The sequence below is a fragment of the Peromyscus leucopus genome, chromosome 13, assembly GCF_004664715.2.
Source record: "Peromyscus leucopus breed LL Stock chromosome 13, UCI_PerLeu_2.1, whole genome shotgun sequence".
Taxonomy (NCBI): Eukaryota; Metazoa; Chordata; class Mammalia; order Rodentia; family Cricetidae; genus Peromyscus; species Peromyscus leucopus.
The window spans coordinates 21,508,395-21,526,804 of record NC_051074.1 but is presented as its reverse complement, the minus strand read 5'-3'; the positions used below and the strand labels follow the sequence as shown (position 1 = coordinate 21,526,804).

General features: G+C 46.4%; 1 protein-coding gene across 7 annotated transcripts in view; it reads right to left on the bottom strand.

Moving 5' to 3' along the window:
- Window positions 1-1,315: 1,315 nt before the first annotated feature.
- Ppp4r1 (protein phosphatase 4 regulatory subunit 1) overlaps window positions 1,316-18,410 on the bottom strand; it is a 56,043-nt gene continuing 38,948 nt past the window's right edge. For all 7 annotated transcript variants that reach the window (XM_037210174.1, XM_037210173.1, XM_028873980.2 and 4 more), the window contains 9 exons: window positions 12,880-13,037; window positions 11,391-11,486; window positions 9,239-9,424; window positions 7,515-7,676; window positions 6,369-6,469; window positions 4,667-4,787; window positions 4,444-4,578; window positions 3,645-3,786; window positions 1,316-2,418 (listed from right to left, as the gene is read on the bottom strand). In XM_037210174.1, the coding sequence (XP_037066069.1) occupies window positions 2,255-2,418; window positions 3,645-3,786; window positions 4,444-4,578; window positions 4,667-4,787; window positions 6,369-6,469; window positions 7,515-7,676; window positions 9,239-9,424; window positions 11,391-11,486; window positions 12,880-13,037 (1,265 nt within the window). In that variant the 3' untranslated portion in view covers window positions 1,316-2,254. The remainder of the gene's footprint in view (window positions 2,419-3,644; window positions 3,787-4,443; window positions 4,579-4,666; window positions 4,788-6,368; window positions 6,470-7,514; window positions 7,677-9,238; window positions 9,425-11,390; window positions 11,487-12,879; window positions 13,038-18,410) is intronic.

Sequence of the window (18,410 nt, the reverse complement as noted above, 5' to 3'; positions counted from 1 at the left end):
ACATTGTTGGGAGTTTGCTTTTGATCTGATCTGTTAACTGGGTACTGTTCTTCCTCTTGGAATAAGAAATCATATACGTTGTTTATCATAAGAGCCCACAATTACGAGACAAGCGATCTTGGACTTGTGAAAGTGTCAGGCATATAGACAGGGCTTTGAAGCTCTGTTTTAAAGGTTAGGGGTGAATAGTGATGTGCCTCAACAGAGGGCTAATTGTATGGATTTTTAAGTTTTTGTCCACTTGACACAAACTGGAGTCGCCTGGGAAGGGGGAACCTCGTCATATATGTGGGGGCATTTTCCTGATTGACTGTACCAGAAGGGCTCAGCAGTGTCTGTGATGCTGCCCTGTGGGCAAGTGGTCCTTGGCTGCGTGGGCAAGTGTTCCTCCGTGGTTCCTGCTCTGACTTCCCTTAGTGATGGACTGTAATTAAGCCAAGTATTTTCTTTCTCAAGTTGTTTTTGGTCATGGTGTTTATCCAGCAATGGAGATCCTTTTTCTTATTTTGAATTCACCAGATAGTAATCAAACCAGGAAGGCTTTTGCATGCCCTATGTTAAGGTTGCTGAACAACCCAGGGTCTGTTTTCACTGACCACACTGAGCTCTAAAGTAATATAGGGTAGAGGAATGCCCCAGTAGGGTACCGAGCAGCGGGAAGCTGCACCTTTTACACCGTGCTCACATCACAGAGGGAGCTTCCTTACCCTAAAGTACTGTTTTCAAAAGCTGCAGCTGTCAGCATTATTTACAGAACTGAAGTTCTGAGGGGCAAAAGTGGATTCCTGTAGAACATGAACTTCTGAAGTTGGGGCTACCCTCCTCCCCCAAATACAGCTGCCACTGTCTTCACAAGTGTGAGACCCAACACCCAGAGCATCACTGCCCTGGCTCACCCACTCCCCACGCAGCGTGTCCACGTGGATTTCTTGGCCATTTCGACACCTTGACAGTGTGGCACTCTGAGTTGACATGGACGTAGCCTGTCAGGATACCATTTCCTGGCAGCGTGAGTAGCCAGCACTCGGGAGGAGGCACCACAAGGCTGACCGACCGGGATCGCACACCAAAACACCTCCATCTGCATGGAAGCACTCAGTGCCTTTGCACGATCTCCTGCAATCGCAGTCCTGTGGGAAACGGGTTTTTACTAGTTCCCATCTTAACATATGAGGAAATCGAGACTCGGAGATGTTTGTCCATGGTTCAGGAGCAGCTTGCTGACCATAGTCTCCCTGGTCTTCAGGCTGCTGCTGTTTGCCAAGAGTAGGACTGACTGATGGACACCTGGCGGGTTCCAAAGAGACTACTGAGCTAGGTAAAGACAAATATTTTAATCTTTCCCCCATCTTATGCTAAGTAATACAGGCCACATATTACATTTATTTGTAGACATTTAGAAAACAAAGTGGTGGTATCTCTTTATAGATCCTATTAATAAATTTTATTTGGAACTTGTACCACAACAGTTCTAACAGCATGATTAAGGCTGCACGCCCCAGAGTGGTCACAGGTGTGTGCAGCATGGGACGAAAAGGTTGCACCTCAGAGCTGACCATGATCAAGTTAAAACACCTGACACAATCTCCGTGCTGAGAAATTTCCTTCAGGTCATGACCAGCATGAAAACAATCAGGAGAGAGACTCTGCAAACATTCTGTAAGTGTGTACAGCAATGTGCTGCAAGAGGAGTCAGAAGCAGGTTCTATTTAGTGTTAACATCAAGCCCTTAGGAGAAAAACATCTCCGTTGTCATTTATATATGCCAAGAACTATTCACACTTAGGCTGGGCAGGGCAGCCAAGGAGCTTGACGAGGCTCCGCACCTGTAAGGAATGCTTAGGTTAATACTGAAGGTCTTTCCCATCCGGTGCACATCCACCTTCTGGCCGTGAGAATCTCATTTATCAGCCATTAAATAAAACCAGGAGAAAGCAGTGCAGTCTCTGGGAACCTCCTCCTTTCCGAAGGGAAAAGGCTCTGCCAATTCAAGTCATTCAGTCAGAAGATGAAGGAACGAGTTAAGGCTTTGGTGACAGTTATAATCCTCTGAGAAATCACTTCCCTAAGTCAAGATAAGAGAATAGTGTTTACTTTCTCTTGACTCTTAGAACCACTGCAATGGGAGTAGGCAACTTGCACCTGCGAGTGAGCTGGCAGGAGGAAGGTCCCCCCACAGCTGTCCCAGACTGGTGCAGGGCAGTCAGGCCTGGCTCTGGTAGAAGCAGGAAGGACGCCACGGTTCCGGTGGGTCTCAGTATGTTGAGGAAGCTGTGCTCACTGCATCTTCAGAGATTTTGGTGCTGGACGGGTGGATGCTTGCAAAGTACTTGACGTCACTGTCTCGATCCATCTGAAGGGCCATGATTGTCTGTTCCACGGCCTCCTGATGACAGCTGGCAGAGGCTAAGAAGTATTCTGAAAATGACATGTGCAGCATGCAAGGTTAGTCTTGACATTTTGGAGCAAGTGTAGTCTCATCAGGTATAAAAAGCTCACTGTCTAATAAATAATATGCAGCTCTTTGCAAGGATAAACATAACCATCATGTGACTCAGTTTGCAAGCTCATTTGTTGCAGAAAAAAAGCACTAGAATCCAAAGAGATTGAGATTTATTGTTTTTATGATAGACAAATCTCTTGGTAGTGAATAAGCTCATGCTTATTAAAGTGACAAATGTTAGCTATTACCTCAGAAAAGGAAAACTATATGCACACTTTTTCTGGGGGGAAAAAAAGCACCAATTTTCTCTAGTCATTTTAAAAATGTACACAAATAGCAAAGAAAAGCAGAACTGATTTGTTCTTATTCTGTGAGGTTTATTACAAGTTTCTTCCGTACTTCAGTCATGAATTCACACACTCAACTTCATGTGGCATTTGGAGAAGGCAGTCCCAAGTACCCAAACCAACAAAACAAATCCTACAGGGTGCCTGTGTCTTCTGCCTAATGAAGGAAGGAAAGAGACGAACTTCCTCCATCGGCAGCTCACTCCAGGCAGTGTCTTCAGAGTCGTGTGTGCGTGTGCAAGCCTTGGCATATATGGAGGTCAGAGAACAACTTTTGGGAGTTGATGCTCTTTTATCCTGTGGGTAATGGGGGCTGAACTCAGGTCGTCAGGTTCGGCAGCAACCTGGGGAACTAGTCTGACTGCCTCCCATTATTCAAATTATTAATACATTCATACATAGGCAAAATTCTTGTGTCGGTGTGGGTATGTACAGGTGCATGTGTGTGCAGGTCAGAAGGTGGAGCTGAATGTTTTTCCTTCGTTGCATTCCACCCCTTGTATTTTGAGACAGGTTCTCACTGAACCTTAAGCTTGTCTAGACTGGGTGGACAGCAAGTTCCAGAGAACTGCCTGTCTTTACCTTGCTCATCTGCCCACACCCGGCTCTACCCAGGCTCTGGAATCCAATGCAGATCCTCAGGCCTGCAGAGCGAAGCAGACTGAACCACCTCCCCAAACACCATCTTTACCAAACCTTTACAACTCTTAAGTTACAAAAACACCCTATGTCCAGGATCAAAGAAATTTCCACCACACACCAGTATCTTAAAGGCCTTTTAGTGTCTGTACCCTGGAGAAAACCATCATGAACTCTTCCTCCTGCCCACACATGGCCCATCGGCCGCCACCCACCTTTCTCTAGTAGAGTCTGTCGAAGTGTTTTTGCAAGCAGCACCCTAACATTTGGAACCCTGTCGTTGGCCAAGGTCAGCAAGTGTGGCATCAGGTGCACAGCAAACTGGTCCATGGGGAGGCAGTCATCTTCAATGACAGTCTGGTGGAAAGAAGTGAGTGCCCAAACCATCATACAGGAAGAACCCCGAGTGACAACTCAAGTGTTACAGACTTTAGGGTCCGTGCTTAGACCAGGAGGATTCCAGGTACACGGGAACTCAGAATCCAAACCAACCATACATGTATATACACACGTTAGGTAAGATGCCATCTCATGCTTCAGGACCTTTATGACGTTCCAATCGGGAAATGCTGCCCCTGCCCTTGGTGCTGGTAAAAGCAGTCAGAACCTTTCCTTTATCTTGAGTTTCGGGCTTCTCACCAGTGACTTTGTCCCTCAGCTACCTTCCCCCACTTCGTGTGGGTCACTAAGAGCTCATTATCCTCCTGCATCTAGTTCTCAAGTGCTGAGACTACAGGTAGTGTGCCATCCACCATGCTTGACTGCAGAGACCAAGGACAGCCAGTCTACCTTGATTTTCAACCTGCATTCTGGTGTGCACTGTGAGGTGTGTATAGAGTGCTGTGGCCCACCCGGGTATGCCAGCTGGCTGAATGAGCCAGACAGATGCCTGACTTTGAGAAGCATGCAACCTCATGACAGAGAGTGACTTCAGTTCCTTGTGACTGAGGGGGGAGGCTGGAGAGAGGTGGGACAGAGAACTTGGAGTAGGCGTGCCTGCCGGGCCTTTCTTACCTGGCAGACAAAGACAAAGGCCTGCCGACCTGACCATTTTGGACACCTGCCGAAATTCTCTACCAGCTCATTGATGAGATCAACTCCAAATGTTGGGGGTGTGGCTGTGTGGAGTTTCTTCACCATTTCACTGACCTAAAGGAAGCAGAGGTAAGGCCGGCTTCCATCCATCAGTCCTGTGACTGGACAGCAATGATGGGAAGGCCAGCAAAATCAAACATACCAACTTGTAGGAAATCCATCGGACAGAAGAAACTTTGTCTGCACACAGATTCAGAGCAATGGGACGCAAGTAATCATAAACATCTCTGGGACTATATAATTCTAGAAGTAAAATCAGCTGTCTACAAAGATACAAATGACAAAAAAAAAATTAAAATCCAACCAAGGTTTAGAAATAAGACAACAGGCTAACTGTGCTGTAACTCTGATCAAGTAGGCTTCTTTCTGTGCAGAGCAGCCTCTAGGCTCTCGTATACACAGAAGGGGACTGTAACACGTCCAGAAAATCTGGGCTTTTTTTCTCCTGTGTTGGGGACCGAAGCAGTAGATTATTTCCACTTCCAGGACCAGCATTGTATGCCAAACAAGCAGTTTCTTGTACATCTTACCCAGCGTCAGGTATTTTGTTATAGCATCAACAAAATAAAAAGCATTCAGCAATGAAGATAGAGCAAAGCATTTTCCTTGTCTGTTCACTGGAACATTATGCATGGTTTCCCCATTTCATTGGGTTAGAACTGCAATTCTCAACCTGTGGGTTTGTGACCCCTCTGGGGGGCGGGTAGACCAACCCTTTCACAGGGGTTGCCTAAGACCATCCTGCATCTCAGATATTTACATTACGATTCCTAACAGTAGCAAAATCAGTTATGAAGCAGGAACGAAGGTACTTCTATGGTTGGGGGTCGTTACAACACGAGGGACTGTATTAAAGGGCTGCGGCATCAGGAAGGTGAGAACCGCTGCTACATTGATCCTGCCAGTAGCATATGCTTGTCTCAAAGATTAAACCATGCATGTCTAAGTACGCACGGCTGGTACAGTGAAACTGCGACTGGCTCATTAAATCAGTTATGGTTCCTTTGGTGGCTCACTCGCTCGCTCGCTCCTCTCCGGGAGGCTGAGACAGGAGGATCTGGGTCTGAGACTACCCAGAGGCACGAGGGAGCTCCGTGGAGGACTGCAGCAGTGCTTGCCCACACATGGCTCAGGACAGGACCTTATCAATCTTCAGGGCACTTGCTGTGGGCAACGGGATTCACAAGTCCTCTCCTGACATTAATTCCCACAGAGGCAAGTCCCAAGGGGACACAAGGTGTCATCTCAGGGGACAGAGTGTGTGTGCCAAGCAATTTAGAAAACCAGCTCAGGTTGCAGCCAGTGACCAGACAGCTCACAACCACCTGTAACTCCAGCTGGCACACGTGTGGTGCACAGATACCACATGAAGATGAAAGGCCGACGTGCATAAAATGAAACGCTGAAATTAAGGCCGCCTTCTGATACCAAACAAACATCCTGCTACTGGAGAAAACCTGTCCAAGACTCAACACAGGCACAGACTAGGCTGGGTGCCAGGGGAGGGGACAGCCCCTGAGAAAGCCTAGATGCCAAAGGTCTGACTAAGGCAGAGCGGGAGGAGTGGCTGTCCATGAGGACAGGGACAGCGGGGAGCTGAGGCTGCACCAGAACACTACAAAAGTCGGCTGGCACCAGCCTAGCCTGAGCAAAGGCACCGTGTCCCGAGTGACAACGGCAGGCCACGGCGCACAGACAGCACCCTGTGAACGGGAGTGAGCAGGCCAGGGAGGCAGGCATGATGAGAGTGATGAAGGCCCAGAACCTGAGACAAGCTCCCAGGGGCACGAGGCCAGTGGAGATAAACCTACCTCTGCAGGACAACGTCAACAGGTAAAACTTACTCTGCCAGTTCTGCACGAAAACGCCAATTCCTGCTGTTATCTGTCACCAAGAACTCCTGGAGTTGATAAAGGTACTCTCTCCTCTTGTCAATGTGAAGAAGCTGCCGTAACGAAAGGAAGCACTTTCACTAACCAGGACAAGGCACAGGCGCGATTTCTTTATTAGACTGAATACCCTGGTGACTACAGTGAAGAAGAATGTGCGTGCAGGCACAGACACATTTGGGGGTCAGAAGAGAACATCATGGGTCATTAACTGCCCTAGTTTTTCCTTTCTTCTAGTTTATTGATGACAGTGTCTCTCACCAAACCTGCCTTTTAGGCTAGGCCGGCTGGCCATTCACCACCTGTGACCTGCCCATCTCCATAACCCATCATGCAGTTACAGACGTGGGTGCCTGGAGTTTAAGCTCGGTCTTTTGCTTTTACAGCAAGTGCAGCGGCCATCTCCTGCCCTTGTTTTAAAATGGGTCTTGGGGGCCAGAGAGAAGACAGCTCAGTGGTTAGAAGGAGTACTCAGGGCCCTGTCACGGACAGCCTAGGTTGTTTCCAGCAGCCACATGATGGTGACTCTGGTTCCGGGGCATCAGAGCTCCTTCTGACCACCACAGGCTCTGCACGTATGTGCGGTGCACACACACATCAGACTCCTCTGTGGCTGTAGGAATAATAGACTAGGGAAAGACACCCACAGAACTCAAAGCTTGTCTCTCCAATTTCTCACTAACTCCCATGGAATGGCCAATTCTCAAAGAAACTGAGTAGACCCCATGTGAAGTGATCAACTTAATACCACAATGGAAGGTGTCAACGTCATGTTATCCCTGAGTGCAACACATTTGGAATATGTTACGATCCAACAGAAATTTCATGGCTGTATCTCTTTAGTAAGAAACAGAAACAGCCAGGCAGTCATGGCACATGCCTTTAGTCTCAGTACTTGGGAGGCTGAAGCAGGCAAATCCTGTGAGTTCAAGGTCAGCCTGGTCTACAGAATGAGTTCTAGGACAGCCAAGGCTACACAGAGAAACTGTCTTAAAAGAAACAAAAATATTGCTAACACAGAAGAAGAAAGAAAAGCAAGAGAGAAAGAAAAAGGAATGTAGACTTCCAGTACATTTTTATGCAAAAGGATTTAAGAGTTACCTTCAGAAAGTCATGCAAGTGTTTAAGAACACCTATCCTGACTTCATCAAGGTCTTTTAAAAACCCATTAAAAATTGGAACCAGATCTGCAGCTGTCAGCTGATCTCCAAGAATAACCGCAAGCTCATGGATAGAGAATGCTAACGTTCTTCGAACTTTCCACTGTAGAAATAAAAACCGTGTTAGAAATGGAAGAAACAGAAACAACGTGATTTGTAATTTAAATGTCATTAACCTCAAAAAATTCAACCAGGGCCCGTGAGGTGGCTCAGCAGCAGGCAGATGCACTTGTGCCCAGCAAGGTGAGCTGTGTATGATTCATGGATCCCACAGTTGGCAAGAGAGCTAAACCCAGTGTCCTCTGCTCTACACACACACACATACACGCACAGAACCACAAAAAAAATCACGCCTTTAATCCCAGCACTTGGGAGGCAGAGGCAGTTAGAGCTCTGTATGTAGACCAGATTGGCCTAGAATTCACAGAGACCCAAATCACCCAGGGCTACATAGTGAGACCTTGTCTCAAAAACAAAATAACCCCCTCCCCCCTGCACCAAAACAACAAATTACATCAGAATAGAATTAACAGATACTACTATGTCAAAAGTTGTGATGATAAACATTTCAGATCTCTTTATGGCACTTCTGTTTCCCTTTCACTTATGAAGAAAAAAATGTTTGGGAATCACTAATAAAACTTCCCTAGTTCTTTGAACACTAGGTCCCTGATCTGTTGATGTCCACTTGTACAACATTCCCATCTGCTGCCCTACACATGCTTCCCTTCAGAGTCTGTGCTATGTTATCTCGGATAAAACCCAAAACTTGTTTGTGCACAACTGGCAACTTGAGAAACACAAGGATAAAAGATTTCTGTGTGTGTAGCACATGTACACACACAGTGAACCTGTGCACTCAGGCTCACCATATGAAAGAGACGAAGGCAGAGATGCCCTGTGGAGGACAGGGACAGAAAGAAAAGGCCATGTAAGGGCACCCTAGAATTCTGCAGACTAGAGATTGAAAACTGTGGATGGGAGAATTCTTGTGATGGAAAATGGGGCTCCGTGATTCCGACCAGAGCTGCTGTAACAAGCTTGGAGGGCCTGTGTCACAGGAGGTTTTGTCCTGCTGAGTCAACGGCACTTGAGCCTTGAATGGGCACAGCCACTGTACTTCCTGTGTGTGGGAACTAGTCCAACAGCTGTTCTCTTCCTAAGAAATGAGAACTGCACTAAAAGAGCAGGCTTTTCAGTATTGGCTTTTTGGTTTTGGTTTGTTTCTTGGGATGGATAAGGGGCAAGAGGTCAAATTTTTGGCACACAGAAATCAGACTGAACAAGAGGAAATGAAGTCAAAGCCTAGAAAGAGATGTCCACACACAACCCCCTAGGTCAAGAATTTAACCCATGTGCTCTGGGCACCCAAGCACCAAAACTTAGGTATAGTATACAGTTCTATTAAGGTGTGAAAAATCAAGTTAGTGTAAGAACCAAAGCAGCAGAGAACTTAGAGGGCGAGGTGCCATCTGTTAGTCTCAAGTGAATCTGTTATAGAATAGACAACACAAGTCTGACTAGGAGATGAGCTCCTACTGCTTTAGGCCTTTGTGGGTGGAACACAGGCCCATGTTAGGACGACACACAATTCTTGAGACTCGGGAAGCCAAGCACGACACCACCTCCACTCCCACACACTCACTCTCAGTCACACCCACTCACCTGCATGTCTGATGCCAGGGTCTCGTACGTCTCTCTCAAGCAGTGCCAGTTCTGCCTGCCGAGAGTCAGGGCCACACCTGGCAGACTGTACGCACAGTGCTTCGCGATCTCGGTGTCAACTGTCTGTGCTCGGGAGGGGTCGGTCATTGACAAGTACTGGTCTAACAGTGCCTGTGGTACCACATCCTAACCGAGAAGAGAGGTGACAGCACATTTGAACACTTAGATACGTTTCTAGCAGGTTAGACAGAAATGTGACAGGTTAACTTTGAAATATAGCAATATTAATGTCAAAAAATGAAATATGTAGTGACCGAGATTAAGAACTATGATCCATGAGGCTGAGGAGCCAGCTAGGCTGGTAAAATGCTGAGGAGATGGAAGGGAAGGATTCCTGCAGCTTGCTGGCCGGATTGCTGAGCTCCAGGTTCAGCAAAAGGCCTTGTCTCAAAAAATAAAGTTGGGGGGCTGGAGAGATGGTCCAGTGGTTAAAGGCACTGGTTGCTCTTGCAGGACCCGGGCTCAGACCCCAGCACCCACATGGTGACTCACAAACACGTATAACTTCAGCTTCAGGGATCAGATGTCCTCTTCTGGCCTCCTTGGGCACCAGGCACACACATGGTGCGCACATGGACATGCAGGCAAAACACCCATACACGTGAAATAATAAAATAAAAAGGCTGGGAGTGGCTGAGAAGATACCAACATTAGCCTGTGACCTCCATACACATGCACACAAACACCACATGTCACAAACATATACCCCCAAAAAGGGCAAATGTACATATGTATGCACACACACACAAACAGGCAAGCTTAAAACAGGTTAAAGCCAGAGTTAATTACTAAGTTGAAAAGTCACATCACAAGCAAGGCTGTGGCAGCTTATGAGCTTCTGCCGTGACCACATGATTCCCAACATGCTTCCTAGCAAGGGCATGGCACTGAATGCCTGTAACCGACAACTCCGGGGGCTGAGGCAGGAGAATCAATTCCGAAGCCAGCCTGGGCTATATGTATGTATCAGAACTATGTCCAAATAAACGGAAAAATGTTAAAGCCACATTCCTTCTATGGAAATTTAAGACATATTGGAGCTGGGCATGGCCATGCACATCTTTAATCCCAGCACCCAGGAGGCAAAAGCAGGCAGACCTGAGTTTGAGGCCAGCCAGAGCTACATTGTGAGACCTTGTCTCAAGAAAACAAACTGAAAAAAATTAATTAATTTTAAAAAAGCCACATTCCTTCTACAGAAATTAAAAAAAAACAGAGCGCACACATCTGGAGATTTTGAGAAAAGATGTATATACATTCTTTCCCTTTCAACTATGTTGCATGTAAACATAAGAAATTTACTAAGAGTAGGATGGTCTATGTGAACTGACTTTAAAATATTTTTGCAGTTTAGGTGTGAAACAGGATGCATATGATTCTATTTTAAATAAAAAACACAATGATGACCATAGACTGTTTGACCTAAGAGTCTACTTGTAATAACACCTCCCAGAGGCCAACAGCACACAGATGTTACAATAAGACTCCTGGGAGTCTGTGGTCTGCAGGGACCCACAGGTACCTATGGAGACTGGGTGGCACCGTCATGCTGGGGTTCCAACCTGCTCCCGGGAAGACTGCCAAGGTCCATTTCCACTCAGGAAAGAAAGACAAGGCAAGACACACCCTGTATTTACACATCTGTGACGTTATGAGGTGTAAGTATGAGGGTAGCCTGGGCTATACAGTGAGACTCTGACTACAGAACCAAAACAAAGCAAGGCCAATAAAATCTCTAGAGCTGGAATGCAACTTAGTATCAATAATAGTTCCTATTGGCTCTGGGCAGATCTTCCCATTCAATCTCCTCCATGGAAATAGACTGTGTAATTCTTAGCAACTCAGCCATGAGGAAACACCTAAGGAGCAGGAGATGATTGTATTTATCTCAAGATAAAAAGGACACAGACCTTCGTTTCTACACCCCTACGAACACCAGGACTTAGCAGAAGATGTGACCGGGGAAGTACATGCTTTGTGTTAGCTCTGCCAGTCACACGTGATGGACAGCACCCATCACACAGGAAGACGAGGGAGGTCAGAAGCGGGCAGGAGGTGAGTAAGAGCTCAACAGCACACGTCTGCCACTCACTTGCACTTTGGATCTCCTCTCTTCATCAGGGCTGAAGCCACCACTGGCGATCACGTCCGAACCTCCATGGACATAGTGAGGAGTGGCGTCCATACTCTGTTAGGAGAAAAATCTACTTCAAGAACTGCCCTGCCCGGAACCTTCCTCTCTCACTAGGTTACTTACCACTCACAACTGTCAAAAGATATGGTACAGAGAAAGTCTTTAGGCTTTACATGTTTATAAACGTGCTTAAGGCCTCCTAAGAAGTCCTCTGCTTTAAACCAAGCTTGTGGAATACCTGTGAAATGTGCACCAATGAGCTTTAGAGAAATCAAACTTTATAGAGCTCAATGGTCGAGAGCACTTATTCCTGCAGAGGATCTGGATTCAATCCCCAGCACCCACGTGGTGACTCACAACCCTCTGTAACTCCAGTTCTAGGAGAGCCGATGCCCTCTTCTGACCTCTGTGGACACCAGGCATGCACATGGTGCACACATATACAAGCAGGCAGAACACTCATACACATTAAATAAATCTAAAAAAATAATTTATAAGAAAGGAAAAATTAATCAGCTCATTTATATTGGGAGGGTTCTTTCAGTCTATTATTTTTATTCATGGTTTTTAATAACTGACTTTACCAGTAGCTGCTTTTAACAGCTACACCCCGACACAAACAAACACAAAACCCGCTCTACAATGCATATGTATCACAGCAGTCGAATCTCCACTACATGGTCAGGGTTTCTCTCCAAAGCACAAGTACGATACATATTTCCAACTGCATCAGATGCCATCAACACAACCGGAAATGCACTAAAGCGCTAAGAACTCACTCGCCCCCCTGCCCCTGTGCGACACTCCCTGGAGGGCTAACACGTAAGCTGCTAGGGTTGCACACCGCATTCTGGCAACGAGTGCCGCTCCTTCTCTGTGTCTATAAACAAGAGAGGAGAAACAGGCGACGTGACTCTGGCCTGAGGGAAATGCAGGACACCAGGGCAGGATCATGTGAACAGCTACATGGATGCAGCAAAGACGATGCTAGAACAGTACCCACCCTCACACTCGAGTCCAGACAATGCCACAGCCCTCCGCAACATGGCCTCAAGTCCCGATCTTCCGCTCAGAATACTGTGTTGCTTGCTGCAGTGAAATGGTCCGATCAGAAACAAAGCGCCTCTCCAAAAAGAAAAGGGAAGAGTTAATTATTCTTGATAAAGGGCTTTGTTTCCAGTAAGACTATTTCACTGCAGTGAGCTACATTAACATCCACTCGACTGAAATGGTGGTAGAGACAGGCCTGGGACGGGCTGTTTTGAGCCTTTAAAATGACACTGAGGTCACGAGCACAGGATGTGGTGAGAATAATTACTTTTATTTTATGCCAAAGAAAAAGCCAGAAAATGAACCACAGACTAGAACTCACTAGACAGTGGTTACAACTGTCCCCAAGCAGACTGCATGTTCACACAGCTCACTTTGAACACCACGAGCTGCTTACCTCCTCAGCAGCGCTGATTAAAGGCACAGAGGTGTCCTGGTCCGCGTGGCAGTCTGGCAACTCATCTTGGGGCTCACTGCGGTGTTCCCCACTGCTGGCCTCTTCGTGGGCGTCCAGGCTGGAAGCTCGCAGTGCTGCTGATAACACCTCCACCTGTGCTGTGGGCAAAGGAGACCGTGAGGGGGGGAGCAGCGAGCCGGGCCGGCCTGGGCCGCCACACCGGCCTGCGCCGCCACACCGGCCTGCGCCGCCACGCCGGCTGGCCTGCTTCTCTGTTACCGTGCACCGTGGCTTCTGACGCTGCCGTCAAAGAGCCGAGGAGACTCTACTGTGGCAGACCGTCGGTCTGTCAAGAGCACAAGCAGAAAACCGTGGGCATTATGCTTGCTGTCTAGGTGCTGGGGGCCCCTCCAGGTTACCACGGGGGTCAGTTTTGGTAGTTTACAGACCAAGCTGACCAGGCCTACTCATTAACCTACTCTAGCAGAAAGGCAGCTACACAAACCTGCCAACCTAAAGGGATAGCAGTAAATCCAAACATCCATTTTATCCCAGTTCACTATGCCTTTGATACTGAAATCACTACAGTTTGTTCCAAACACTGGGATCCCAAGAATATTGTCTGACTTGAACAAAGCCAAAACGACAACTTAGCAAAGCACTAGTCACCAAATTTGACAATTAATATTGCTTTCCCTATACAGAAAATTCAAATTAAAAAGGAATTCTTGGGGCTGGAGAGATGGCTCAGTGGCTAAGAGCACTGACTGCTCTTCCAGAGGACCCAGGTTCAAATCCCAGCACCCATATGGCAGCTCACACCTGACTTTAACACCAACATCTGACACCCTGACAAAGACACACATGCAGGCAAAATACCAATGCAAATAAAAAAATTAATTTAAAAAAAAAAGAATTCTCTTCCTCACCCAATGAGAAATTTACACACACACACACACACACACACACACACACACACACACACACACACACACACAGAGAGAGAGAGCTAACATTTATTTCAAGCAACATTCCCCTTGCACATATAAAATATGACATTTAAAATTCAAATTTATTGCTTAAAATAACCTATGCGTATGTGACAGCATTTATAGAATTTCCTGCCTTGGACAGAGACGTTTCTTTTTGCAGAGGTCAATGCCAACTCTCGTGGCTGCTGGCTGCTCAACCTTACACTGGCCATTTATGCTAGCCTCCCACACCAGGGCAGGGGTGTGAGGAGCCAAAGGACAGGGAAGGGTGCTATGGAACAGTCACCCAGATACGGATGGCTACTGTAACTGAACACAGCAGGGACCCTGAACATTCCATCATGGACAGAAGGATGCTCATGAGACCACACCTCTCCTGGACGAGGGTTGTCATCTTTCGTTAATGGTGGGGCCACTGGGGGACTAGGTGGAAAGACAGGGTACAGGGGGACCAGTAAGGGGGACAGTAGGCAGTAATGGGGCGTGGTAAATATAATCACAATGCTGTATATATGTAAGAAACTGCCAAAAAATAGAAAGCTTTAAAAAGACGACATCTTTCCCGCCCTGGGCTACATGGACAAACAGCAAGTTCGAGAAGCAGGTACCACGTAAAGGACCTAAAAAGAGTGATGAGCCTTAGGGCAGACCACTTGGCTTGTGAGCTGAGCTGACCCGGCTTACTAGCCAGCTCTTATTCTTATTAATAAACTATATTCTACTTGGGGGCGGGCGGGCGGGCAGGCGGGGGTGGAGGGGCACTCCTCTAAATGCATTTAAGCCCCCGGCCATGGACACACAAGACTTCTATTATCAGTGGGTCATCAGTACCTAAATAAAGCCAATGGTGGTGTTTATTCATGGGCAGTCTGGCGATTTTCATTGTTCTCAAAAATTCAGCTATAATTTGTAATTATTACAATCACTTTAGTTCTCTTTGGGGTCTTTCAAATCTCCAAAGCTGAAGAGAACTGTGCTCGAAGCTGACTGTGCAAATGTCATGTGTAAACTGGTTCATGCCGCTGAAGCGCACGTGGGGATGTGATCACAAACCAAACCTGTAATTGCTGCTTGAGAAGAAACTATTGACTCAGAGCATTAAAACACAGGGAGGCCCCTGGTCTCTCGGGGTCTACCTGAAGGCCTATGTGCCTCCAGACAGTCAGGACTGCAGGTCAACAGCCACCTCCTAGAAGGGGGTCTTCTACCCTCTCTGCGTCTGCCCTGCAGGATCTGTTCTGTCGACCTCTCTTTGGGAACCTACTGTGCCCACAGCTAACAAAGGGGTTTTCCCTTTTCCTACTGTAGTCTAATGCAAGCTTTGAACTTATGACCAAAAATCCAAGGAGGAAAAAGAACACCAATGACCATGGGAGGGTTCAGACTGCACCTAACAAAGCTGTCTTGTTCCCATGACGACTCCTACGGGAAGACAAGGGAACAAGCGACAGGGTGTAGCTGGGACCTGGTGTGCACATGGCAAATCCCTCAGAGCAGCCAGCATGCTTCCTCCCTGCTGTCTTACGGTCCAGAGACTTTGTTTACGAGGCAGCATGGCATCTGTCTCCTCAGCTCATCAGACCTCTGTTTCTAGTCGGAGGTCAAGAGTCTGCCTTTATAAAAGCACAGATGCTTCCTGACTAATTAAAGGGAATCACTGCTCTACAGCACAGCATTAGAAGCCAGGTGGTGGAGCCATACGCCTTTAATCCCAGCGCTCGGGAGGCAGAGGCAGGCGGATCTCTGTGAGTTCGAGGCCAACCTGGGCTACAGAGTGAGTTCCAGGACAGCCAGGACTGTTGCACAGAGACACCGTCTCTAAAAACCAAAAAAATAAAATAAAACAAAATGCTAGGGGCTGGAGAGATGGCTCAGCTGTTAAGAGCACTGGCTGCTCTTTCAGAGGACCTGAGTTTAATTCCCAGCAACCATGTGGTGTCTCACAACCATCTATAGTGACATCTGATGCCCTCATACTCATACACATAAAATAAATAAATAAATCTTAGAAGTGGAAAGCAACAAAGATATTAAACACTTGACTATGACTGGCTGTGGACATGCCTAGTCTCTTCTCCTCTGGGGCTGAGGAGAAGAGAAGGGAAGAAGGGACAGTAAGGTACGGGGCTCTGCTGAAAACCCTGGCTCATCAACCCTCAGGAGTACTCTATCACTGAGCTGTCTTCAGATGCAGGAGAGGGCAGGGGTGTTCTCACCTCAACTGCAGCACCAGTCACTTGGCTAGTTAGTTCTCAGATCTCACAGGACTGTTCACTCAAAAGGGCGATGACTTCTATTGGTAGGAGCTGCACCCCAGTGAGTCTTAAAGATTAAGGTCAGAACTAGACATAATGGTGTGCAAAATAAGCCAAACTCAGACAAATATAGTAAGTTCTGTCATTTGTGGGACCTAGATTTAAAAGTATATCTATCGCCGGGCAGTGGTGGTGCACGCCTTTAATCCCAGCACTGGGGAGGCAGAGCCAGGCGGATCTCGGTGAGTTCGAGGCCAGCCTGGGCTACCAAGTGAGCTCCAGGAAAGGCGCAAAGCTATGCAGAGAAACCCTGTCTCGGGGGAGAAAAAAAAAAAAAAAAAAAAAAAGTATATCTATCTATACAGATATTTTAAAGTCAGTCAAACTAAAATAATATTAATGATCAAAGATGTAATAAAATTTAATTCTTTCCAGATATAAAATTACAACAGGAGATCTTTACAAATCACAATAAATGGAAGCAAATGAAGATGCCTGCTACCTTACCAGGCAGGTGGGAGTTTTAAGAGCTAAAACAAGGTTTAGCTGGGTGTGCTATCTCACACCTCTAATCCCTGTTCTCAGGATAAGGCGGGAAGATTGCCGCAAGCTTGGGCTAGCGATGGCTACAGAATGAGAGCACATCTTCCCCACAAAGAAACCCAAAGAAAGGTTTTTGTTTTAAAAGGATTACTTAAGATTTTACTTTATTTGCATTAAAATGGGGGATTTCTCAATACTGAGCAAACTGATAGTTTAGAAATTTTAGTTTTTGTAACATTGGGGAAAAATCCAAAAAGTGATATTGGATCTTAAGATTTGCAGTTATGGGATTTACAATTTTTTGTTGTTTTGTTTTGTTTCCTTAAGACAAGTTCTCCCTTGCTGGCCTAGAACTCACAGAGAGATCTGTCTTTGCCTCCTAATGCTGGGATTAAAGTTGTGTGCCATCATGCTTACACTTCAGAACATTTCAGTGGGCAGCCACAAGTCACCAAGGGGCAGGAAAGCACCATCTTAACTGTGTCCGGCTCCACAACTCTAACAAGGAGAGCTTTGGAACATCCCATTTCCCACTCTTAAGGACTTACTACATCTTCCACTGGGTATTCGGCAACGTTTTATTTAGAACTGACAATCATTAAAACTGTTGTTCACAATGGAGGGGAGGAACCTTGAGGTGAATGAAAGCCTTCTAGCCTCAGGACACAGGGGTCCTGGGTGGACAGGCCAGTTACAGGAGGCACAGACAGACTGGGACTGTGAAAGCTGAGTGGAGCCAGGAGCCAGAAGCCATGCAGTTTCTGTTTGCTGGCTGTAAGAAGGTCTCTTTTGAGAGGACTCTGCACCAGCCAGCTAACAGCTTTAGCCCTGGAGCAAACCACCTTAGGGGAAGGCTAAGGCTACGGTAGCGGAGAGTGAAAGTGTCAGAGATGCGTGTTTGAACTGAATTGTTGATTCAGGGGAACTGCAAAAAGTTTTTGGTTGTGGGTTTCTTCGTATTTGGAACTTTCAGAAAGCTTTCAGTGGAACTTTAAGACTGGTATCAGAAATGATTTTTGGGAGCTGGAGAGATAGATGGCTCAGAGGTTAAGAGCCCTGGCTGCTCTTCCAGAGGTCTTGAGTTTAATTCCCAGCAACCACATGGTGGCTCACAAACATCTGTAATGCGAAAGAAATGATTTTTTGAACTTTTCAGACTTAAGCAATGGGATGGACAGGAGTGATTCAACTGTAGTGGGACAATTATGACTTATGCATATAGACTATCAACTGTGATGACTTATGAACTGTTTTGTGTATGCATATAAACTTTATTAACTGTGGTGATTCACGAACTGTTTTGTGTAAAAAAATGGAACTGTCTTTTTTGTGTAGAAATGGAGAAATTTGTTTTTTTCTACCCAGGCTCAAGATGCAGTTTTAAAAAATTGTAAAGAAAAGGGGGGAGTTAATATTCCTCAGTCTCTTTAATTAAAAAAAATTTTTTCTTGTGGATTAATGTTAACTTGTGTTAATGTACCCTATGTTTTGTATAGTTCTATTAAGAAGTTGCTTTTGAGCCAGGTGGTGGTGGTGGTGGCGGCAGCCGCCGCCTTTAATCCCAGCACTTGGGAGGCAGAGGCAGGCAGATCTCTGTGAGTTCGAGGCCAGCCTGGTCTCCAAAGCGAATTGGGGGGGGGGGGGGAGAAGTTGCTTTTGGATGTTTGTTAAAGTTGATGAAGTGTAAAGAGTAAAGAGTTTGCTTTTGGATATAAGTTTGTAAGAATTGTAATTGTGTATG